We start from the raw sequence: 27,138 nt of genomic DNA, 5'->3' as shown, positions 1-27,138 counted from the left end.
ACAAGTTAAGAAGTTGGCAGTTATTAGTAGTTTTTTGAAAAACAAACAGACCAAAAAATTGTTAATTTGAATTAGACTTTGTGATGCTTTAAAGATTAGCAAGCCAACAGTTCTTGGGTCAGTTATACAAAAGAGGTGAAAAGTAGATTTAATTAAGAAAGAGGAAGGACCATCTAGAATGTCCCATTGCAAAGTGCTGTTTCTTAAATTCAAACCTATGCTATTAGCTATAGCGTTTGGAGCACGTACTAAATTGTAGGTATTGTGCTTTATATATATTTTCTCTGTTAGTCCCTATAATAAGCCTGAGAGGTAAGGAAAATTGTTACCATTAGCATGTTACAGATGAGAAGAATGAAGCACTGGGATGCCCATGGTTAAAATATTATTAAGGGTTTCAAAAGAAGTTTGACTGCAGAGCATCATTACGTTATACACCAAAGAGGAACTATTTTTTTCTGGTTTACCCAACCCAGGTTGATTTCTTGCTCACATTACATCTCCAGCACAGGTCAGAATAACTTAATACTTTAAAAGCAGTACATGTAGCTAAAGAGGTAAAGAAGGTCAATGACCTAAGGATGAAGTGTGCCTAATTGAACCAGAATATTTGCACTTGGACCTGTGCAGCATTCCTTGAGGATGGTCCATGCCTAATGTAAATACAGGGATGTTAAGTCATATCAAAAAGAAACTGCAGCTTAGGAATTTATGCAAGTCAACAGCTGTGACCTCAGTCAGGCAGGCAGTGGAGTTTTCATTCAGCAAGCTGTGCCTCATGCTTCTTTGGCTAGAGCTATGTATATTTAATTAGTGTCCTCTCACCTTCACAGTACATGTTTTTCCACTTGACAGTTTCTGGCACCAAAAGAATGTCCTTGAGAAAAAGTCAGGCCTATTGACTATTAAGCATATTATTTGACTTGATGCTCAACCATTCTGAAGAAGGAATTGGGAATAATGAAAGACAGTGGGGCATAGAGCCACTTTAACTGACAGTGTCAGGTCGGTCGAAGCTATTGAACAGTTCCTATTAAATTAGCTTAGCTTCATCTCGCCTAGTTAAAGCTGGCATGCTGACAAATTAGTTTCTATCTGTATAGAAAAAAAAGAGTAAGGAAGAGCTGATTTACATTTGGGGGCTTAGTGACAGTCATATCACAAGGTCAATAAGAATATGTCCATCACAGAACTATGTTTGTCCCATGTCAATACATTGGATGATCCACTTCAAAATATTTAGCCCTTCATGAGATGGGAGTGCATTCTTCCTAGTGAAAGTCATTTCATTATTTCTTTGAAGGAATTTTAATACAATGTCACAGTTTTTGTTGCTGGTTGGAAATCAAAATGTAAATTTTATTTTACGTTTTTACTCGTAGAGATGTAAGACAACACTGTGCCCCCTCTTGAAAAAAAATCCTGAAGATGTTCTTACCAAAATGTACCAAAATGTTTTTATTCTCTGCCTTTAAAAAACTGTATATGTTTTTTGAAATAGTATCAAGAATAACTTTGGATATATGATTTTAAAAAAAGAGACAAAAGTTGATCCTATCTGATTTTTTTTATCCTAGAGATTTTAAGTCCTGTGATGTTTAGAATTTCCACCAAAACAAGGGAAAACAACTGTCGTGAAGGGAATCCTGGCCCCTTCTAAGAATTCATTTGGATGTAGAACGAGAGTCCTTCACTTTACTTTTAAAAACTAACTCTTATGGAAACCAGTGCCATGCATGCATAAAATAGCTTCCTTCCTTCCTTATGTTGCTCATAACTGAAGTGAATGGAAAACTTATTCTGGAGAAATCAGAAAATGAGACATGTCAAAACTGTGTTCTTTTGTGCCTGGGTATAATGAAGAGACAGTTCCTCCCATCATTTGGTACTGCTCTCTGTCTTTATCCCCCATTTTCCTGGTTCCCTTTTTGTTGCCCAGCATTTTCAACTGTGGCATTCTCCAAACTAAATTTTTTCATACTTCAAAATTCACTCTTCCCTCTCCATCCCTACTCATTGTCGATCCGCATTTTGGAGCCGATTTCAGTACTTAATCTGATTACTGTATCATAAGAGGTTGAGTGGCTGATAGCTCTCCCAGAGGAACTTCATGTTTTAAGAGAGAAGAAGTGAATGAATTTCTGAATAGTAGAATTTAGACACTGGCACAAAATAAAGTGCTCTTCAAGATGAATTCGAAAGCAGAGGGGCTCACCTGGTACTTGTAAAGTCCCCTACCTACTTTCCTTCATGCCCGCTCCACTCCACCACTTCTCCTCTGTTTAAACCTCTGCCCTACAGGTTGTAAGAGCTGGTCCTGCGGCTTCATACCTGCTGTATTAGTTATACCATTGAATAACAAATTATCCCCAAACATAGGCTGAAAATAGCAATAAGCAGCTTTTACTTAACAGCTTTTGTAGATCGGGAACTTGGGTGCAGCTTAGCTGAGTTGTCCGGCACGAGGGCTCTCACAAGGCTGCAGTCTGGGTGTCATTGAGGCTGCAGTTACCTCAGAGTTTCACTGGGAGATGACCCACTTCCAGGCTCAGTCACGTGACTATTGGCATACCTCTAGGCCTCACTGGCTGTTGGTTAGAGGTGTCAGTTCCATAGGGCTGCTCACAGCATAGCTCCTTAATTCACACACACACACACACAGAGACACACCCCCACACATATTGAACCTATGATGGAAATTAAAGCTTTGTATACAACCTAATCTTCTCAGACGTGCATCCCATCACTTCTGTTCATCAGAAGCAGGTCACTAGGTCCAGATCACTCTGAAGGGGAGATGATGACGTAAGGGCCTGAATACCAGGATGTGGAAAATGTTGGGGTCCATCATGGAAGCTCCTACCACATTTACACATACCTCGATAAAGGAATAGGAAGGGTGACATCACTTTGTTAGAAAATTTGTTATGCTTAAAGTTATATATAGATTCTAAACTTGGCTATATCTATAGATGTCCATGTGACCTGTATCAATTACTGTTAGACAATATGCTTTTTGAAAGTGCCTGCTTTCATGAAGGTATAACAACAGCACATATTTTAAAGATTTAGTTGGACAAGACTATATTCAAGAAAATAAAGAGAGAAGTAAAAACAGGTAATTAAGTATGCCCACACAAATAATTCTTTTGTTAATTTCCAGTTAAACACTCATATTTAAGCTCCTATTGTATGTCACACATCATACAATATACTGTAGGTGCAAATGTGAATAGTCTCTGCCCTGCTGATCTCCTAGTTAGTGGAAGTAACTAACAGGTAAACAAAACTTACTGAAATATAAAGCATGTGCGAGACTAGGGGACTGACTGAAATACCATGGATAATGAAGTGTATACTGTTGCCTGGTTAGCCAGCAAAGGACTTGAATCTTGACCTGAGTCTTGAAGTAAGAGTGTGTCAGGTGGGCAGAATAAGTGAGTGAATTACAAGCAACAATAAGAACAATATGCGCAAAGGTGCAAGTCAAGAAGGCATAGGCATGTTTGGGAAGCCCAAGACGTTCAGCAAGAGGGGCCCCGAGTGTGTGAGATATGGAGAGGCACTGCAGGAGGCTTGAGATGTAAGCAGGAGCCAGATCATGTTAGGCCTTGTGTGCCATGTAAGGACTATGGATTTTGTCCTGAGCTGAATGCTGTACTACTGGAAGGATTTCAGCAAAGGTTTAAGCAGTCCAGATTTGTGGTTTAGAAACATCCCTTTAACTTCACTGTGGATTTCAGAGTGGAGGGTGGCAGAGGAAGCGAAGAGGAATGGGATTGTATCATAAGAGTTTAGGTCCAGGTGCTTTGGCTTCAAACAATTTCTGCTTCACAATTATATAGGGAAAATAAGTAAATGTCTTGCAAATCTTCAGATTCCCCATTGTTCAAATTGAAATTATTATAGCAAGTACCTACCTCACAGGGTTGTGATAGGCATTATAGGAACTGATAGATGCAAAGCACTTAGTATACCTCATGGCACATAGTGGTTGCTCCATAAATGGTAGCTCTTACTATCAAACTGTTTCAACAAACAAACAAACAAACAAAACACCAGTTACAAAGATTTTTCAATAATTCAAGTGAGAGAAGACAGTGACCTGGATTATGATGATGGTGTTGCTGAAGGACAGAAGTGGATGCATTAAAGAGACATCCAGGAGATAAAATCAAAAGGCCTTAGTAACCAGTTGGAGTTATTCTACTATTCACATGAGTAGTCTATTAGGGACTACTGATGACTGTAGCTTTTCTTTGACTGGACAAAGGACCTGGTTCTAGACTGAACTATGACAGATCAATATAGATCCCTAGTTATTTGTCACTGATATAAAACCTGTACTTTAATCCTGCTGTGTGAATCAGGGTTGGCAGGATCTGCTCCTTTCCATCTCTCTTTCTTTAGATTTGAAATTATATAAGGAATACTTGCTCACTTTGGGAAGAAGAGTAGAAAAAAATCTCAGGAAATAGGTCTCCCTTATCAGTTCAACTTCTTTTAGATTCCATATATAAATGAGATCATGCAGTATTCTTGTGTGTCTAGCTCATTTCACTTAGCAAAATGTTCTATAGGTTCATCCATGTTGTTGCAAATGGTAGGATTTCCTTTTTTAAGGCTGAATAATATTCCTATGTGTATATGTGTGTGTGTGTGTGTGTGTGTCTTTGTGTGTCTGTGTGTATTAAATTTTCTTTAACCATTCATACATTGATAGACACTTAGGTTGTTTCCCTATCTTGGCTATTATGAATAATGCTGCACAGCAAAGGAAACTATCAAGAGTGAAAAGACAACCAATGTAATGGGAGAAAATGTTTGCAAGCCAGGTATCTGATAAGGGCTTAATATTTAATATATAAAGGAAGTCAAACAACTCAGTAACAAAAGGACACAAACAACCTGATTAAAAAATAGGCAAACAATCTGAATGGATATTTTTCCAAAGATGACATAAAAATGACCAACAGGTACATGAAAATTCAGTGCTCAGCATCACTAACCATCTAGGAAATTCAAATATAAATCACTGATATCACCTCACACCTGTTAGGATGGCTACTATCAAAAAGTCAAAGCATAACAAGTGTTGATGAGGATATGAAGAAAACTGAACCCTTGGTGAGGATGTAAAGAAAAGGGAACTGTTGGCGGGAGTATAAATTGGTACATCTATTATGGAAAATGGTACGGAAGTTCCTCAATAAGTTGAAAGTATAACTCTCTATGATCAAGCAATCTCAATTCTGGGTGTATATCCAAAGGAAATGAAATAAGTATCTCAGAGAGATATCTGGCTTTTTGTTTTAGATGCCCTTTATCAGGTTGATCAAGTTCCCTTCTATTCATAGTTTGTTGAGTATTTTTATCACGAAAGGATTTTGGATATTGTCAAATGCTTTTTCTGTGTTTATTGAGATGTTCATGTGATTTTTAAAATTTATATTGATATAGTACATTAAACCAACCTTGCATCCCTGAGGTAAATTACACTTGGTCATGGTGTATAATGTTGCTGGATTTCAGTAGTTAGAATTTGTTGAGTAATTTTATTTCCATATTCATAAGAGATATTGGTCTGTAGTTTTCTTTTCTTGTGATGTCTTTATTTTACTTTGATATCAGGATAATACTGGCCTCAAAAATCAATTGGGAATTACTCCCTTTTCTCTTTTTTGGAAATGTTGTGAATAATTGGTATTAATTCAGAGGTGAAGTCATCTTGGCCTGAGCTCTTCTTTGTAGGTAGTTTTTTGATTACAGATTGAATTTCTTCATTTGTTATATAGGTCTACTTAGGTAATCTGTTTCTTCTTGAATTAGTTTTGGAAGCTTGTGTTTTTAGATGAGTTTTTTCCATTTTATTTAAATTATCTGATTTGTTGGTATAAAATTGTTTGTAGCATTCCTTTATAATCCTTTTTATTTCTGTAAGGTCAGTAGTAACTTCCCACTTTTATTTCTGGTTTAGTAGTTTGAGTCTTTTCTCTTTTTTTCTTAGTCACACTAGCTAAAAGTTTGTCAATTTTATAGATCTTTTGAAGGAACCTTTTTTTGTTGTTGTTTCATTGATTTTTTTTCTGTTGCTTTTCTATTCCCTATTTCAGTTATTTTTACTGTAGTCTTTTTTTTTTTTCTATCTACTTACTTTAGGTTTAGCTTGCTCTTCATTCTTGAGTGACTTAAGGTGGAATGTTAGGTTATTGATTTGAGATATTTCTTTTTTCTTAATGTAGGCATTTACAGCCATAAGTTTCACTCTCAGTACTGCTGTAGCTGCATCTAATAAGTTTTTAGTATGTTGTGCTTTTATTTTCATTTGTCACAAAATATTTTCTAACTTTCCTTGTGATTTCTTCTTTGATCCATTGGCTATTTTAGTAGGATATTGTTTAATTGTCACATACTTTTAAATTTCTCAGGTTTTCTTCCATTGTTGATATATAATTTTATTCTTTTGTTGTCAGAAAGCAAGTTTTGTATACTTGTATTATTTGAGTTCTTTTAAATTTGCTAAGGCTTATTTTATAGGCTAGCATGTGGTCTAGCTTCTAGAATGTTTCATGTGCATCTAAGAAAGATAGATATTTTGATAAAATGCTCAATATCACTAATTATCAGAGAACTGCAAATTACAATGAGGTATCACCTCACACCAGTCAGAATGGCCATCATTCGAAAGTCCACAAACTATAAGTGCTTGAGAGGCTGTGGAGAAAAGGGAACCCCCCTACACCGTTGGTGGGAATGTAGTTTGGTGCAGCCATTATGGAAAACAGTATGGAGATTCCTTAAAAGACTAAAAATAGGCTTACTGTATGATCCAGCAACCCCACTTCTGGGCGTATATCCAGAGAGAACCTTAATTCAAAAAGATACAGCACCCCAATGTTCACAGCAGCACTATTTACAATAGCTAAGACATGGAAGCAACCTAAATGTCCATCAACAGATGACTGGATAAAGAAGCTGTGGTATATTTATACAATGGAATACTACTCAGACATAAAAAAGAATAAAATAATGCCACTTTCAGCAACATGGATGGACCTGGAGAATGTCATTCAAAGTGAAGTAAGCCAGAAAGAGAAAGAAAAATGCCATATGATATTACTTATATGTGGAATCTAAAAAAAAATGGCAAACAAACTTATTTACAAAACAGAAACAGACTCACAGACATAGAAAACAAACTTATGGTTACTGGGAGGATGGGAGTGGGAAGGGGTAAATTGGGAGTTTAAGATTTGCAGATACTAATATATATATATATAATAGATAAACAGCAAGTTTATACTGTATAGCACAGGGAACTATATTCAATATCTTGTAGTAACTTATAGCAAAAAAGACTGTGAAAATAAATATATGTATGTTCCTATATGACTGAAGTATTGTGCTGTACACCAGAAATTGACACAACATTGTAAACTGACTATACTTCAATAAAAGTAAAAAAAAAAAGGTATTCTGCTGTTGTGGATGGAATGTTTAATACATGTCTGTTTAGGTCTAGTTGGTTTATAGTATGTTTCAAGTCTTTTAGTTCATCCTTTACCTTTTGCCTAGTTGTTTTACCCATTATTGAAAATGGGGGGTTAAAGTCTCAAAACATTAATTTGGAGTAGTTTTTTTCCTCCCATCAATTTTGCGTTTTTCTCATGTATTTTTAGGCTCTGTTGTTATGTGCATATAGTTATAATTATATCTTCCTGATGGATTGACCCTCTTGTCACTTTAAAAGGGTCTATTCTAACAGTTTTTGTCTTAAGTTTTATTTTGTATGATACTAGTATATCCACTACAGCTCTCTTTTTGTTACTGCCACTTGGTATATATTTCCTGTATTTTTACTTTTGAACTATTTTTGTCTTTTTTTAAAAATAGTTGAATGTATTTTAATAGCAAACTTACAGGACCACCACAGAATACAGACAATGTTAAAACCATGTACTTGCATGTAGGACAACTCAGTTAGAAAAGTATAGTGAATGGATGGAATTTACTGTATAATAAAAATGCTACAAACACCATTTAGTTGCTGTCAATAAGATATTTACTTGTTTTAAAAAAATCCTAATGCTGGCATTGTCCAGAAAAATTTAACAAGTTTATTTATAATTGTTACAAAGTTGAACTGCTGAAACTTGTTCATTGAAACATTTTGACTTGCATTAATGCTTTATGTCCCCTGTTTATATTAAAAATTCACACACAGATCAAAATGGAAAAACTGCCAATACCTGATTGCTGTCCCCTATTTTTCCACTTGCAATCATATACTTAGTTACCTTTTGACCCCAAGGGAGAAAAATATCTTAACATTCAGAACTACCAATAACAAGCAGAGATTTTTTTTTTAAAGAATGAAATATTTCCCATCATAGTGGATTCTTAAGCACGTTCTCCACGTATGCGGCATGCTAGCTGGATGTCTTTTGGCATAATTGTTATACATTGGGCATGGATAGCACGTAAGTTGGTGTCTTCAAAAAGGCCAACCAGATAGGCCTCACTTGCCTCCTGCAAAGCACCAATAGCTGCACTCTGGAAGCGCAGATCTGTTTTTAAGTCCTGAGCAATTTCCCACACCAGTCGCTGGAAGGGAAGTTTGCGAATCAGAAGTTCAGTGGACTTCTGATAATGTCTAATTTCGTGAAGTGCCACGGTACCAGGCCTGTAATGATGAGGTTTCTTCATCCCTCCAGTAGAGGGTGCACTCTTGCGAGCGGCTTTTGTAGCCAGTTGCTTACTTGGTGCTTTACCACTGGTTGATTTGCGGGCAGTCTGCTGTGTACCAGCCATGGTATAGAGACCTCTTTATTTACCCCCCATCTCCTTTGGCTTGAGCTCGGCAAGCTAGAAATGGCACTGGTGTTGGAGAGCGACGGCAGCAAAGGACACGCCGAAGGGCCACTGGCTCCTGCTCGAGCTATTTTTGTCTTTGAATCTAAAGCATGTCTCTTGAAGATAGCACATAAGTGGATCATGTTTGTGGTTTGTTTTTCTTTACCCCATTCTGCTAATATGTGACTTTAGATAAGAATGTTTAATCCATTTATATTTAATGTAATTTCTGATAAGGTAGGTTTACATCTCCCAATTTTCCAGCTTGTTTTCTATATGTCTTACATTTTTCCCCCCTGTAGTTCTCAAGCCCTGCCTTTTTTTTTTTAATTGAGTAGATATTTTTAATGTGCCTTTAAAATTTCTTTGTTGTTTCTTTCATGATACATCTTTCAAACAATTTTCTTACTGGTTACTTTGGGGAATATAATTAGCATCTTAACTGAAAAACATCATATTTAGATTAATGCTAACTTAATTTCAATAGTATATAAAAACTTAACTCCAATAAACTCCAGTCCTTCCCTCATTCTCTGTATTATTATTGTCATGCAAATTATAACTTTTTGTTTTATAAACCTGTCAACACAGTTTGGTAATTATTGTTTTGTTTCCCTCTAAAATAGTTACAAGAAGAAAAGAGTTAGGAACAAAAATATGTATACTATCTTTTATAATACCTATATAACTACTTTTACCAGTTCTCCTGAGTTCTACATTTGAGTTACCATCCTGTGTCCTTGCCTATCAGCCTGAAGGATTCCTTTTAGTATTTCCTATAAGTCTGATCTGATATCAGTACATTTTCTCAGTTTTTATTTATCTGTAAATGTCTTAATTTCATCTTTATTTTCAAAGGAGATTTTTATAAGGGAAATTTCTTAGGGGATTTTTTAAGAATTCTTGCCTGACAGTTATTTTCTTGTAGCAATTTGAAGCTGTCACCTCACTGTTTTCTGTTATTCATTGTTATTCTGATATTCATGAGAAGTCAGCTGCTAATTGCATTCAGAAACACTTGTATCTCTTAAGTCTTTTTCTTTCTGCATTCAAGATTTTCTTCTTTGACCTTTGTCAATTTGACTATGGCATGTTTTGGTGTTATCTCTTTCAGTTCATCTTAATTTGAGATTGTTGAGCTTTTTCGATCTTCAGATTAATGCTTTTCATCAATTTTGGCAGGTTTGCCTCTATTATTTCTTCAGATACTTTATCAGCCCCTTCTTTCTTTTCTCCTTCTGTGATTCCCATTATGTATATGTTGATCTCCTTGAAGATGATGATGTCCTGCAGGTCCCTCATGCTCTGTTATTTTTCTTCATTCTTTTTTTCTTTTTGTTCATCAGACTAATCCCTATTGATCTATCATCAGAATCACTGATTCTTTTCTGCAAGCTCAAATCTTTTATTGAGCGTCTCTAGTGAACTTTTTTTTTCAGTTATAGTATTTCTCAACTCTTGAATTACTAATTGATTCTTTTTATCATTTCTAAATCTTTATTAATATTCTCTCTCTAAGGATACATTTTTGTCATACTTCCTTTAATTCTTTAAACATAATTTCTTACGTCTTTGAAGATAGTTATAATAGCCTATTTTTCTGCTGAGCCCATGCATAACTTCCATCCCTGCCACCATGGCCACTTTGTTCATGAGCCCATTGGGCAATGACTTAGGTGGCTGAGCAAAGAAGCTAACTGATATCCACAGAATGGTCATCATATTCACTTGATTGTTAAAATTCCTCCTCTACAGAGGTCATCCTTTGGTGAGCACTTACGTGGGCCACAAATATATTCACATTTTTTGCCCAAAGAGGCACAGCCACATACTTCTATCTCAAGTTTTCCTTATCACTAATTTTCCAAACATATTCCTTCTAAGTCCCTGACCATTGAGCCAAACCACTGGCCACATCCTATGAATGTCTGGCCATTTTTTTCTTCTAAGCAGTGAACAAACAGGTGCATGACTCCAAGTTCTGCCCACTGGGAAGACTCCACGTCACCACTGTCCTTCAAGGGTGTCCCTTAAAAGCATTGTAGTGCTGCAGCTGTCCACTTCTGGGTGGTACCTGTATATCTTACAGATCCTTCTGTAAACTAGGCCTGATATTTCTCTTCCTCTGTCAACTGATCATAGGGAACTCCCCATGAGGCCATAGGTACAGGCTGAGAAGAAGGTAGTGTAACAGGAGTAGGGCTAATGGGCATTTGGACAACATCTTCATGAAACTTACTGTACTTTCAGAGCCATTTCAGGCCCAATCTCATATATTCCACCTACATTTGATGATGGAGTGCTGCTTTGCATACCAACTTTGTAGTTTGGTGGGTCAGGTAATACCCAGTTCATGATGGTCAGTTCAAGTTGCAAGATAACTTGGTGGCCCATGGTTAAATATTCAGTTTCTACTGAGGCCCAGTAGCAGGCCAAGAGTTCTTTCTCAAAAGGGGGTTAGTGATCTGCAGTAGATTGCAAGGCTTGGCTGGAAAATCCTGAGGGTTTACCCTGCAGTTCACCTCGACATAGACTCCAAACAGCTTCCCTCTGTGGCACTGACAATTCACACATCATTGGATCTGCTGGATCACGGGTCCCAAGTGGTCAAACAGCTTGCACAGCAGGCTGGACGAGTTACAGGGCCTTCTGTTATTCTGGGTCCCACTCAAAGCTAGTAGCTATTTGAGACACTTGGTAAATGAGCTAGAGTAACATACCAAACTGAGAAGTAGGTTGCCTTCAGAATTCGAAGAGGCCCACTAGGCAATGTGCCTCTTTTTGGTTGTAGGAGGGATCAGATAAAATACTTGTCCTTAACCTTAGAAGAGATAGCTTGACATGCTCCACACCAGTAGACCTCTACAAGTTTCACTAAAGTAGGATATCCTTGAATTGTTGTTGGATTTGTTTCTTACCCTTTGGCATGTAAATGTCTTACCAATAAGTCTAGAGTAGTAGCTCTGTCTTACTCACTAGGTCCAATCTACATAGTGTCATCAGTGTAAAGGACCAGTGTGATATTCTGTGGAAATGAAGGCAACCAGGATCTCTGTGAACCAAATTATGACATAAGGCTGTAGAATTTATATACCACTGAGCTAGGATAGTGATGGTGTATTACTTGTCTTGCCAGCTGAAAGCAAATTGTTTCTGGTGGTCCTTATTAACAGATACAGAAAAGAATCATTTGCCAGATCAATAGCTGCATATTAGCTACCAGGGGATGTGTTAATTTGCTCAAGCAATGAAACCACATCTGGTTTAGCAGCTGAAATTGGAACCATTTCCTGATTGAGTGTACAATAATCCCCTTTCAGTCTCTAAGACCCATCTGTCTTCTGCACAGGCCAGACCAGCGAGTTGAACGGGGATGTTGTGGGAATCATCACCTTTGCATCTTTCCAGTTCTTGATGGTGGCACTAATCTCTGCTATCCCTCTGGTACTGTGGAATTGCTTTTGATTGATTATTTTTCTAGGTAGAGGCGTTCTAGTGGCTTTTACTTGGTTCTTCCCACCATTTCCCTCACTCCAGAAGTTGGGAAATCAATATGTGGATTCTGCCAGCTGCTGAGTGTGCATGCGTGTGTGTATTCCATTTAGGCATTCCAGAACTGGAGAAATAACCATACAATGGGTTCTGGGACCTACTGGGTCCCTGGAAGATGGACCTGAACTAAAACTACGTTGATCACCTTACCTCCATAATCCTCTCTCTGACTGGTGACCCCCAGTGATGTTTTGGGAATCCTAAAATTAGTGTCCTTTCAAAGCCAGTGTCCAGTAGTCCCCCAAAGGTCTGATTAGTTATTTTTCTAAGTGCACAGTTACTCTCATAAAAGGCTGTAGATCCCTATGGGGAAGATTGGGAAAAGGATTAATAGCATAAATTTTTGATAGTGTACCAGGACCCTTCTTCAAGGTTGCTCAGCCTGTCCCTCATCAAGGGATTCTGGGTTTGTAAGCTGCATCAAGTCTGGGAATTGATGAGGGGCTGTGGCTGTCTTTTCAAGATTCAGATTAAACTTTTGTTTTCTTGACCTGGAACTTTTCTGCTTATACAGATCAAGTAAGAATCTGGTAGGCTTCCTGTCTGTTTCATTCTAGGAACACCATGAGAAGTAGCCAACATCATAGGTCTGCAAGAGTCAGACTATTCTGATTACTGCTCTGACTCTGCTGTCCACTATGGTAATTATGCCTGCCTTGCCTTTAGCAATTGAATGTTGTCATTGGGACCCTATCACCTCAACTCCTGCTTTTTTTCATTTATTCAAAGAATATTTATAATTGCTCACTGAAGCATTTTTATGATTTTTGCTTTAAAATATACATTAGATAATTCCAGCATCAGAATAAATCTCATGTTCATTCTATTTATTGTTTTTTTCAGGTTGTGATTTTCCTGTTTTTTAGTATGTGAGTGATTTTCTATTGAATCTTGGACGTTTTGGATATTATTATATGAGACTACAGATTTTAGTTAAATCTTCTGTTTTACCAGATTCACCCTATATGACTTTGTATTGAAATATAGTTGACATACAATATTATGTTATTTTCATGTGTACTCCACAGTGATTTGACATTCACATACATTGTGAAATGATCACTATAGTAAGTCAAGTAACTGTCCACATATCAAATTATTACAATATTATTAACCATATTCCTTATGATGTATATTACATCCTCATAGCTTTTATTTTATAACAGGAAGTTTGTGCCTCCTTTACCAATTTTACACCCCCAACCCCTCCTCACTGGAAGCCACTCATTTGTTTGTTCTTTGCATCTATGAGTCTGCTTTTGTTTTGTTTTGTTTGCTTGTTTTTTAGATTTCACATATGAGATCATACAGTCTTTGTCTTTCTCTAACTTATTTTACTTAGATTAATACCTTCTAGATTTACCTATGTTGTCACAAATGGAAAGATTTCATTATTTTTTATGGCTGAATAATATTCTGTATATGTTTTTGTGTGTGTGTGTGTGTATATAAAATATCTCCATTATCCATTCATCTGTCAGTGGACACTTGGGTTGCTTTTGTGTCTTGGCTGTTGTAAATAATGCTGCAGTTAACATTGGGATGCATACAACTTTTCAAATTAGTGTTTTTGTTTTCTTTGGGTAAATATCCGGAAGTGAAATTGCTGGATCACATGGCACTTCTAATTTTGAGGAAGCTCCATGTTGTTTTCCATAGTGGCCACACCAATTTACATTCCCACCAATAGCACATAAGGGTTCCTGTCTTTCCACATCCTCACCAACACGTTATTTGTTATCTTTTTGGTGATAGCTATTCTGACAGGTATGAAGTGGTAACTCATTGTGGTTTTGATTTACATTTCCCTGATACTGAGCATTTTCATGTGTCTGTTGACACATATGACTTCTTTGGAAAAATATCTATTTGTGTCCTCTGCTCATTTTTTTTATTGCATTGTTTGGTTTTTGGATGAGCTGTATGCATTCTTTGTATATTTTGGATATTATCCCTTTATCAGATATATCAGTAGCAAATATCTTCTCCCATTCATTATGCTGCCTTTTCATTTTGTTGAAAGTTTCCTTTGCTGTGCAAAAGCTTTTAATTTTGAGGTAGTGCCATTTGTTTATTTTTGCTTTTGTTTCCCTTGACGTAGGATACAGATTTCCCCCCAAATATTGCTAAGACCAATGTCAAAGAGTGTACTATCTATGTTTTCTTCTAGGAGTTTTATGATTTTAGGTCTTGCATAAGTCTTTAATCCATTTTGAGTTTATTTTTATATGGTGTGAGAAAGTAGTTCACTTTTGATTCTTTTGCATGTAGCTGTCCACTTTTCCCAACATCACTTACTGAAGAGACTTTTTTCCCCGTTGTATATTTTTGCTTCCTTCATTGTAGATTAATTGACTGTATATGGATGGGTTTATTTGTGGGCTCTCTATTTTGATCCATTGATCTATATGTCTGTTTTTGTACCAGTACCACACTGTTTTGATTACTATATCTTTGTGGTATAGTTTGAAATCAGTTATTTGTATCCCTCAACTTTACTGAATTCATTTATTAGTTCTAATGGCTTTTTTGGTAGCCTCTTTAGTATTTTCTGTATTATCTTGTCATTTGCAAACAGTGACAGTTTTAGAGCTTTCTTTTCAATTTGAATTCTTTTATTTCTCTTTCTTGCCTGGTTGCTGTGGCTAGGACTTCCAATACTATGTTGAATAAAAATGAGTTGACATCCTTGATTTGTTCCTGATTTTAAAGGAAATGCCTTCAGCTTTTCACTTTTTGAATGTGATGTTGGTTGTGGGTTTGCCATAAACGTCTTTTATTATGCTGAGGTAGATTCCCTCTATACCCACTTTGTTGAGAGTTTTTATCATAAATGGATGTTGAATTTTCTCCCGATTTTTCTTCATCTGTTGAAATGATTACATGATTTTTATTCTTCGGTTTGTTAATGTGGTATATCATGTTGATTGATTTGTGGATATTGAACCATCCTTATATTTCTGGAATAAGTCCACTTGGTCAGGGGGGAGACTCTCCATGGTTGTGATTTTCCTCCTGCTTGTGGGTCCCTGTGCTGGGGGTGTTGGTCCTGCCTATACCACCTCTCTGTCCCTTCTACCTATCTCATTGTGATTCCTTCTTTATATCTTTAGTTGTAGGAAATCTTTTCTGCTAGTCTTCAGGTTGCTCTTATAGAAAGTTGCTCTGAACATAGTTGTAATTTGGTGAGTCGATGGGAAGAGGTGAGTTCAGGATCTTCCTACTCTGTTTTGTTACCCTCTTCCCTCTGTATTTATTTTTATTGTACAAGTCCTAGCCTACTTTTTCGGGCTGTGGGTCCAATGACAACTAAGTATCCAGAGCCATTACAGTCCTATTCTGGTCTGCTTAGTGCTACTTGGAAGCCATTCTGAAAACTAGGGTGATTTTCTATACTGTAGATGAATTCTCAAACTTTCAGGTGTGTGATACTAGTCAGTTTCATGTATGAGTTGTTCAGGGACCTTCCCAGGACTTCCTGTAAATGTATAAAGAATCTTTTTCCGACTTCCATTTCTCTGCTATTCTTTCTTTATTTCCTGTTTGGCAGCATGACGGCACCATTTGATGCTGCTGGACAATGAGTGCAAATCCAGACTCTTCACTTCGTCTGTTACTACAGTGTGCCCACATAGGAATGGAGCCATGCACTCAGTCACTTGCTACTGGTGGTTGGAAGGTGAGAGTCCAGACTCCCTATCCGGCCTTTGCTGACGTTGCCACTGGAGCAGGAAAGTGTCTCTCCGGGCTCCCTGATACTGGCTTATAAGGGCCTGTAAAGCAGTTTCTCCACTCTGTCTCTGCAGATGCTGCTCCTGTGGGAGAGGGGACTAGTTTTCTGTTGTTACCAGGTGGGGGTCATGTTACCAGACTCCCTGTTTTATCCAGCAGGGAGGTAGGCACCTCCCCAGACAACGTGACAGGGAGATAAAAAGCCTGCCCTGGCCTCTTGCAGCCTTTCCACTGTCACTATTGCTACAGTTGGAAAGTGCTACCCTAGGTTATGGGCTACCACCAAGTGAGGAGCTGGGCATCTACACTACCTGCTGTGTCTCCACTGCACTGCTGGTGGAGGGAGGAATACACTTTCTTGGGATATCTGTTACCATTTGGGGCATGGGAGTCCAGACTTTCTGCTTGATTTCCTGTAACACCAGTGGAAAGGAGAGGTGGTGGTGGGGATTATCCATGTTTTTTTTTTCCTCTGAGGTAGGGCAAATTTCTGTCTTTCTGTGCTATCTCTTTCCTAGTCCTTGGGCTAAAGAGAGCAGGCTTTGCTTGGGATTTATTTTTGTCTAATTCTTGTGGTAGTCTGGGTTGCAGGGTTCTGTAGTTGCAGTACCCAGCCCAGGATATATGAAAGATAAATTCAGAACCCCAGGAACTCACTGCTGTGTTTTTCCTCAAGTCGTGAAGTCCCTAGCCAGTCCCTCTTTGTCTTTCCATCTTTTAATCTCCTCTTACAATTGTTGTATTATGTACAGTTTTTTGTTGTAATTAGCAGGGATGAGCAGGGATAATGAGTCTACATCATTTTGTCCAGAGCTGGAAGTCTCTATATTATCTCTTTAGCTATTAACATTTTAAAATGGATTTTAAAATATCATTTCTCAGCATATTTCATATGCACATTTCAGCAAGAAGATTAAAGCCAAATTATGTGACCTGCTATTACTGGAAATTCTTCTCTTTTTTTTCATTTTCAGAGTTAAATTTAGTCCTTTTTCCAATATGCTCAATTTCTGATAGTTTCTTTGCCTTTATTCATTTTTTATCCTTTTCGTTCATTTTTATAAATATGTTTAACCGACTTATTTTACATTTGCAATTTCTAAAGCATTTGCAGATCTAATTTGGCTGTTTTATTTTTTTCTCCTAGTTCTTACTCATAGTGTCTTTTATTATTTATTTTGTGATTTCTCACAGTGTGATCATATTTATTGGTGCTTTAAAAGTGGAAATTATTTGATAACTGTGTTGAAGTGTTTTAGAGTTTGACTTGAATATTCTTTACTTTCTTCATGGTCCTTTAATGAGTAAAAAATTAAAAGAAAGAAATTATCCATCACTTTCAGTTGTTTTCCTTGGGAAGATCTGGTTAATGTACTTAGAATGCCATGTAGCTGGTAATAATAGTTAACTCTTGGACTTTTTTATTCTTATTTAGACTTATTCTTATTTAGTCTTATTTAGACATTTGAATATGCTCAGGAAATTTACTGGAGTTTGACATGCATATTTCATAGAACAAAATCTAAAATTGATGCATATCTTGTTTTGCTTCCTAAAAAACACAAACCTCTTGGTATTCTCTAAATACCACAGTGCTTCTCTCTATTTGTACTGTCTTGTGTAGTTGCTAATTGCGTAGACTATGTGGAAGTCAGAATAATAGTCCTCCAAAGATGTCAGCATCCTAATCCCCAGAATCTATGAATTTGTTACCTTCCATGGTAAAAGAGGCTTTACTGAGATGAACAGACTGAGGATTTTGAGGTGGGGAGATTATCCAGGCAGGCCCTAAAGACAATTGTAATGGTCCTTGAAAGGTGAAAGAGGGAGGCAGAAGAGTTGGAGTTGGAGAAGTGATGATGGAAGCAGAGGTTGGGAAGAAATTGCTGGCTTTGAAGATGGTATAAGTGTCCATGGGCCAAGGACTACAGGTGGTCTCTAGAAGCTGGAAAAGGCAAGGAAACAGATTTTCCCCTTGAGCTGCCAGAAAGGAATGCAGGCCTGCCGGTACCTTGACTGCAACCCAGGTCTGGTTTCTGACCTCCAGAACCTTAAGGTAATAAATTTGTGCTATTTTAAGGCACTAAATTTGTGTTAATTTGTTACAACAGCCATGGGAAACTAATACTGAGTGGTAATTGTTGCTTAAGATTAAGTGTCTAATGAGTGCTTTACTTATATTATTTTCTATGACTCTCCTGGATGACTCAAACCTCTGTTTTGGTAAAACATCCAAGTCAGAAAAAACCATTGCATCCATATCTATGGTATAAATTTCGGGGGTCTTGATTGCCCTAAATTTTCATCTTTATTTTGGAGCATATACATAACTCAGAAAAAAAATGCTGCTCTGTTTCATAAGTATCATTTTTCCAACTTAATTGCAGGGTAAGTCAATCAGCCACTTGTTCAGACATAGATCCTGGTTAGCGTTAAGAGAATGTCAAGTTTAGTTTCTAATTATCAGATATTGGCTAGGAGCATGGGTTCTGGAGTCAGAGTATCTGACTAAATACTGACTCTACAACTTAGCGACTTAAGAAACTGAGGAATTTGGGCATGTTACTTAAGTTTTAGTTTTTGATGATAGTAAGAATAACTACTTTATGAGATCATCCATGTAAAACACAACACAGTGACTGGCACACAGTATCTCAAAAATTATTATTAACTTTATTTAATAATACAGGTTTCTACACTGTAGATTATTCCAGAAGGTGTAATCATGACCTCTCTTTTGCTCAATTCTTATTAAAAGCCTGGAGATGAGAAAACACATTTATGCAGGATTTCTTGAAGGATAAGCAGTTCTTCTATTAAGGACTGAGACCTCAAATACTTTTTAAAAAAAAATTTGAGGGGGAGGTAATTTGGTTTATTTATTTATTTTTATTATTATTATTTTTTAATGGAGGTACCGGGGATTGAACCCAGGACCTCATGCATGCTAAACACACACTGTACCGCTGAGCTATGCCCCCACCCCACTCAAGTATTTTTAAAGGCTAGAAAATTCGAGTCAGTAAGACAATAGGGGGAGTGGCAGGGATTATGGGGAACTGGAGACTACATGGACTCATTAAATATATTCAAATTAAAAAGAAAAAATAAATAAAGACATCCTGTGGACTGAACCAAACTTGTGCATGTCGAATTTCACTCTCTTGCTGCCGTTTATGATCATTGGATAGTCAGATTTTGTCCTTGGATCAGTCAAGACCATCAGAGAGCTGTATTCTTGAATCACCTTAATTTTGTCCCATTTCTAACTGCTGGTACTGAATACTCCCTGGCTTTATGAAATTAGCCTGCAAGGGAACACATTTATTCAATCAACAAAAGTTTATGTAGAGTACTTACTTTGTGATAGGCAAATATTAAGTCATTGTAAGAAGGAGCTATAAGAAAACTCACTGTTGTATTTGTTATGGGACATTATAAAGGATGCAGACTGCTGTGTCAAACACTTTTCCCTTTATATGGATCCATTGGGGAAATACCTCTTGGGTTCTCAGAATTTTTGTTTTCAGAAAATTCTATGTCCCTCCTCAGTAATTGCTTTGACTCTATATTATAAAATTGTTGAATCTGACAGTTGTCTGCCTCTTTACTTAGACAAAGACTAGATACTCGAGACCTCCAAGCCACATTTTCGGCTCACTTCTGACAGTTGTACAGGAACGTATAGTCTTTTTAATACAGACTATTGCTGGCTTTATCTCATTTTCCTGCTGTTGCTTTCCTGTCATTTCCATTTTCTCACTCATCTTATTTGTTTTTATAATAATAAGTATGAGTAAAACTAACCTTTATTGATTGTTACTAAGAAGTGTCATTTTATTTTGCACATGAATAAACAAAGCCCAGAGGTGAGATTAATTAACCAAGGTCATGTACCTAGTAAGTGATAAAAACCATAATTTAAAATCAATCATTCTGACACCAAAGTTTATATGCTTAAATATTAAATTATGCTGTCTCTATAAATTTAATATAGTGCTTTCTCAAATTTACCTTTGGAACTGAGTGGGAGTGTGTGTGTGTATTTCCTTTAACTTAATGGTTGGATGCAAGGATTGAGGAATGCAGGATGCTTTGCACAAATACTTGTGTAAAATCTTTGTGAAACATCCTTAAATCCTGATTTCAACCTGTTATGTCCCTCTGAATGGAAAGGGGAGGATTTTCAGACACCATTCATGTTTGACTGCCAGTGATGTATATGCTGATGAACTAAGGGGAAAGAACAGTGGGAACTGAGTGATAAGAGTTTTAAAAGAATGGTAAACCCACTCTTTTAGAATAGGGAGACAGTATGCATAGGGATGAAGAGTGGAGGCTTAAGAGCTAGACTGCCTAGGTTCAAATTCTGCCTCTGCTGTTTACAAACTAGATATTTGGGCAAGTTCCTCAACCCCTAGAAGGCTCAGTTTTTTTAAAAATATAAACTTTGGGTAATGATAGTAAGCAATGTATAGGTTTATTGTGAGGACTAAACAAGATAATACAGTGTGTGTATTCCAGTGTCTGGCAAATAGTAAACCCTTAACCAAGAGATCAAAGTTAGTATTACCAGCAGTGAGACATAGTGACATCATGTACCTGCTGGTAGGGGCACAGAATCTCTTCTTTGTATTCTTGTACAAAATGTGTAATCTGAACTTGATCATAATGAAATAGCAGATTTGAGACAAATCGGAAATGAGGAACATTCTTCAAAATAACTGGTTAGTATTCTTAAAAAGTGTCAAGGTTATTAAAGAAGAGGAACTGTACCATATTAGAAGATATCAAGGAGATAGGACAACTAAATGCAATGTAGGATCCCGAATTAGATTCTGGAACAGAAAAAGGGCATTAGTTGGAAAAACTGGTGAAATCTGAATAGTCTGTAGTTTATTTAATAGTGTTGAACCAATATTAATTTCCTGGTATAAGTAATTATACTATGATTATGTAAGATGTTAACAATGGAGAAAGCTAAGAGAATGGTATATGGGAACACTGTAGACGATTTTTGCAACGTTTTTGTAAGTCTAAATTTATTTCAAATTAGAAGATTCTAATAGGGCTAACATAAATGGAAGTGCAGTACTAGTTGGAATAGAAAATTTTTAGTGTTTAGTCAGTGCTATTAATTTACAACTACAAGATAAACACCTTAGACCATTAATTCATAATGAACCAAGTATATTCAAATTTATTTTGCAGTTTATTACGTAACTTTATTTTTTTTAAAGTTTGGGAGCTGTTGTCGGTTGAATTGTGTCCTTCCAAAAATTTATGTGTTCAAGTCATACCCCACAGTACCCCAGAATGTGACCGTATTTGGGGATAGGGTCTTTAAAGAAATTGGCAGTAATTCATCATTCCCTTTTATTAACATTTTGATGAATTTTGGATACTGTGTGAAAAGTATTATAGTAAAATTGCAATATATTACAATGCTGAGAAATGTACCTTCTGGTTAGCAGGTTTTGCCTACATGAGTACTTAAAAGGAAACATTTTAGTTGAGTCAGTCTACTGTTCTGCCTCAGTAATGGTAATCTGGTGAAGGTAACTGATTCTTTGATGGTTAATAATCTTGCAGGGGCCTTAGGCTATTATTCTTAACATAAATTATTTGTGGATATATCTGTACCTGTAAGTAAATATGTTTGGAGAGATTTGATCTGAACATATATCTTTTAGATCCCAGTATCTGCTAGAGAAAGTATTTTTATTTGTGTTTTATATCTCTCATGTGCTAGTTGCCAACATACCTCTTCCTCCTAATAACGGTGTAGAACAAAATGAAATTATGGTTACTAAGGATTGCAGTTAGTTGGACTTTGGCTAATTAATGTCTTATTGTGTTAAAGTTGTTGTCATTTTTGTAGTAATGGAAAGAGAACTGGTTTAGGATTCAGAAGACCTGGGTTACAGTCCCAGTTTTGTATTTTCCTAGCCATGTGACCTGGGCAGAATACATAAACTTGGTTAGTCTCAGTAAATGCTAACTTGTAAGTATTTAATGTAAGTAAGTAAACTTGGTCAGTCTCATAAAATATAAATAGTTATATCTGGAAAATGGGCAAAGTTAAATTTATTAGCCTTCACTGCTTACCTAAAAAGGTTGTTGAGAGGATCAAATAAGATGATGTATGTAAAAACTCTATGTATTCTATAAGTACTATGTAATGATAAGGTAGTAATCAATAATAATTAAAATAACTAAAATAACAAGAATTTAGTATTTTATCCTCAAAAGTTTCAAAGAGACTCCTAGGGCATTTGTTACTGTCGTTCTTTCATATAAGTTCATGAGAGTCAGCCAACAATATTTAGAGTCATTAGACTTTTTTAAATGAAAAAAAGCATTTAACTTTTATCTGCATTTTGCTGGGAGAGAATATGGTATTTTATATAAATAAGTAAACGTCCAAGTATAGATGTCTAGTAGGAGACAAGCTGACATTTCTGCTTAATGTCCTTGTACACCTGTAAGCACAAAGAAAATTAACTGTTCTCTTATGCCTAATCGCTGAATATACGGTACTGCAATATGGAAATCTGGAAGCACTGTAAGTGTGTAGCAGTAGAAATCTCTCATCTGACAGTTTCAAAAAACAGGCTTTTTCTCTTAGCAGTGTCTTTTCTTTGCATTTTGAAAATAAAATAATACCTATTTATTAGATAAACTGAATTATCATAAGGGCTCTGATATTGTGAATAATATCACATGGATCCTAAATTTTCTGTGCAGCCAAGTGGTTTACCAGTTTATAGACTATGCCTGCAGATAGCATGAGAAGGAGTATTGCATGATGGTTAGACATGTAGGTTATGGAGGTGGAGAGTCTAGTTGAGAAACCAGCTCCACCACTTACTAACTATGAATTTGGGCAGCAACTCTTATATTAATTTCCTATGAGTGCATATAAGAAATGACCACATCTCAGTGGCTTTTAACAACAGAAGTTTATTCAGTCACACTTCTGGAGACTGGAGGTCTGAAATCATCATCACTGGCCAGCAGTCAAGGTGTTAGCACAGCTGTGTGCCTTTCTGGAGGCTCTAAGAGAAAATCTATTCCTTGACCCTTCTGGCTTCTGGTGGCTACCACTGTTCCTTGGCTTGTGGCTGCATCACTCAGATCTCGGCTTCTGTGGACACATTGTCTCTTCCTCCTCTGTCTGTTTCAAATCTCCCTCTGCCTCCTCTTATAAGGACACTGTGACTGGATAATCTCCCCTTCTCAGGATCATTGAGATCCTAATCACATCTGCAAAGATCCTATTTCTGTATAAGATAACATGTACAAATTCCAGGAATTAGAATCTGACATCTTTAGGGAGATCATTTTTCAGACTTCTATAGCATTCAAACCTTTCTGAGTTTCATTATCTTCATGTCAACAATGGTGATGGTAATAGCACCCACCTCATACGCCCATGAGGAAGATTAAAAGAACGTACATGCTAGATGGATGTATTTTAGTTACTATTATCATAGCACAAAGTCCCCATTCCAGATCATTTCTAAAATAGAGCATATCCAGAACCAGTATGTATTCTTGTTATGGCTGAACACAGGTAAATAGGGTAACAGGAAAAAGAGGAACCAGTAAAATGGTATTTTCAGTGTCTCTTAAATCCCTGAACATGGTTTCCTATTCTCCCCTAAATTATACTGAATTCAGTTGCTAATACTGAAACTAATAGACATATCAAGACAAGTTTTTGCTCCAGTTTCAAATACCACTGACAAATGTGTACTCTCATGGGGAGCACCAAATCTGTATTATCTGCTTTAAAAAATAAATATGGAAGCAACCTAGGTGTCCATCAACAGACGAATGGATAAAGAAGATGTGGTATATGCATACAATGGAATACTACTCAGCCATAAAAAAGAATGAAAATTTGCTATTTGTAATAACATATTTGGACTTGGAAGATATTATGCTAAGTGAAATTAGTCAGACAGAGAAAGATAAATACTGTATGATATCACTTATATGTGGAATCTCAAAGCTACAATAAATTAGTAAATATAACAAAAAGAAAACAGACTCATAAAGAATAAACTAGTGGTTACCAGTAGTGGGAGGGACAGGAGTCAGAGCAAGATAAAGGTAGGGAATTAAGAGGTACAAACTATTATGTATAAAGTAAATAAAGCTACAAGGTTATATTGTACAACACAGGGAATATAGGCAATATTTTATAATAACTGTAAATTGAGTATAACATTTAAAATTTGTGAATTAGTATGTTGTACAACAGTAACATATAATATTATACATCAACTATATCTCAATAAAAGTAAGAAAGAAAATAAATATTTAAAAATTTTGAATAGTTTTGTGTTTATAGAAAAGTTTCAGCTAGTACAAAGGGTCCCCATATATCCCATACCCAGTTCTCTGTATTGTTAACATCTTGCATTGCTATCAATACATTTGTCACAAATAATGAAACAATTTTGATGTATTATTATTATTTAAAGTCCCTAATTTATTTGAATTTTCTTAGGTTTTTCACTGGTATCCTTTTTGTTTCAGGACTCCATCCAGGATATCACATTACATTTAGTCATCACGTCACCTTAGGCTTCTCTAGACTGTGATAGTTTCTCAGACTCTCCTTGTTTTGATGACTTGACTGTCATGAGTACTGGTCAGGTATTTTGTAGAATATTCTTTAATTTGGGGTTGTCCCTTTTTTTCCCATAATTAGACTGGGGTTGTAGGTTTTGGGGAAGAAGACCACAGAGGTAAGGTACCATTTTTTATCACATCATCTCAGTGGTACATGCATCAACATGACTTATCATGGATGATAATCACCTGGCTCAGGTACTGTTTGGCAGGTTTGACCACGGTAAAGTTACTCTGTTTCTTCCCGCCTTTTCATATTGTACTTTTTGGAAGAGAGTCATTAGGTACACCACCTACATTTTTAAAAAATCTGATAAAATACACATAACGAAACTTACCATCTTAAACATTTTAAATGTACAGAAGTGTTAAACATTTTCACATTGTTGTGCAACCAGTCTCCAGAACTTTTCTGTCTTGTGAAAGTGAAACTGTATACATTAAATGGCAACTCCTCATTTCTCTCTTCCCTGAGCCTCTGGCAACCATCATTCTACTTTTCTGTTTCTGTGAGTTTGACTATACTTGATACATCATATAAGTGAAATCATACAGTATTTGTCCTTTTGTATTTGGCTTATTTCACTTAGTGTAATGTCCTCCAGTTTCATCCATGTTTTTAAAACTGGCAGGATTTCTTTCCTTTTTAAGGCCAAATAATTTTCCATTATATGTATTTACTACATGATGTTTATCCATACATCTGTCTATAGATATTCGAGTTGCTTCTCCCTCTTGGCTGTTATCAGTAGTGCTGCTTCTATGCCATGAGCTGTGCCGCTCTCGTTTAAGAAGTGGTAAGTCATGTTCACCCATCTTAAATCACAGAATGTCTACAGAAATGATTTGGAATTCTGCATTAACGATTTGTCTAACCAAATTATTTATTTATTTAATAATTTATTCAGGTCAGCGTAGATTCATGGATGTTGATTTTATACTTTGGTTTATAGACCAGTAGTTTTTTTTACTTTCCTCAAATTGTTCTGGTTTTGGCCATTGAGAGTCCTTTCAGTTGGCTTCTGCCTTGATATGACATACTCTCACTGTTTTATTTTTTGTGCACTTCCTTACTTCCTGGCACTATAAGATGCTCTAAGTTCATTTCACATATTCCTTTCCTTAGTCCTAGAACCAGCCATTTCTCCAAGGAGCCCTGGTTCCTTTTATTGGATAACAGCATAGAAATTAATATCCAGACACTAGGTGTGCTTGTCGCTACTGAGGTGTCATTGCTTGTAGGTCTTCTCAGTGGACAGATACAACGTGGAAATATATCTGTTCATACCAACCCTGTATACACATGTATTGATAATTATTTCTAATTTATCAATCAGTATCTATATTAATCTAAACCTGATTTTATTCTGTCCATAATTCTATTTGAGTATCATGATTCATTTCAGCTTTCCCCTTTAGTTTATCTGTAACCTCCTATTCCAACAGTGAAAAACCTGACTTGCACCTTCCACCATTCACTTATTTGTGCAATCCCAGGATACATGTACAGTATTTCAGAATTGTTAACATGTATGCCTAAAGGAAACAACTTAATCACCTAGAGTACAATGCTGTGTCTTTGTCTTTAGTCTTATATTTGCCATTCATTTACAGTTATTGAGGTAAACACTTTTTCCCCATCTCCTTCAGTGAGGTTTCATACATTTGAAAATACAGTTAGATTGTTTTGTCACATTCTGCATTTCATAGTGGGATCTGCTGACTTCCTAAATGATATTTTAAATTGCTACGTACATTAAGGTTCACTCTCTGTATTGTCCATTTCTGTGGGTTTTGACAATTGCATAGTGTCATCTGTTCACTACTACAATATCATGGAAAATAATGTCGTTCTTAGGTTTCTGATCTTAAGTACGTTATAGACTAATGTCATTCTTTTTTATAATATTGAGGAGAATTATGGAATCTAATTACCTAGTGTCTTAGGTGTTTTTTGAGGGATGCTCTTATGTAATGAATAATAAGAATATGCCATATATGTTTTACAGTTTAAAACAGCCTTCATATACGTTGTCTCAAATGAGTCTTTAAAGAGTCTTAGGAGTGAGGTAGAACAAGTATTAACATCTCCATTTCACAGAAGAGAAAACTGAGGCTTTGAAAGGTTTGAGGTTTCAAAATCATATGGCTGAAAATCAGAGGGCTGAGACTGAAATCATTTCTAGATCCAAGCTGGGAGCTCTTCCCCTTGTGTCACACTGCTATTGCTATTACTGTATTTATAAAATTATTTTGTAGAATGATTTTTACTGTACTGGATGTAGTACCACCAGTTGGGAGAAGATACAGAAATTGTGCTTTCTGGATTTGGTTTCTATGATCTTACCTACTAACCCT

General features: G+C 36.3%; 1 protein-coding gene across 1 annotated transcript; it reads right to left on the bottom strand.

The window, feature by feature from the left end:
• Positions 1-8,387: 8,387 nt before the first annotated feature.
• LOC102527239 (histone H3.3A-like) lies at positions 8,388-8,811 on the bottom strand. Its single transcript, XM_006210243.4, has one exon. The coding sequence runs from the start codon at positions 8,809-8,811 to the stop codon at positions 8,401-8,403; it is 411 nt and encodes a 136-aa protein (XP_006210305.1). The 3' UTR covers positions 8,388-8,400.
• Positions 8,812-27,138: the final 18,327 nt, after the last annotated feature.

This window comes from Vicugna pacos, chromosome X (assembly GCF_048564905.1).
Source record: "Vicugna pacos chromosome X, VicPac4, whole genome shotgun sequence".
Taxonomy (NCBI): Eukaryota; Metazoa; Chordata; class Mammalia; order Artiodactyla; family Camelidae; genus Vicugna; species Vicugna pacos.
Note: the sequence above shows the minus strand (reverse complement) of the source record. Positions and strands in the feature narration are given on the sequence as shown.

Excerpts from the sequence above, each read along its gene's own strand:
- LOC102527239 (XM_006210243.4), bottom strand. The coding sequence starts at position 8,811 with ATGGCTGGTACACAGCAGACTGCCCGCAAATCAACCAGTGGTAAAGCA.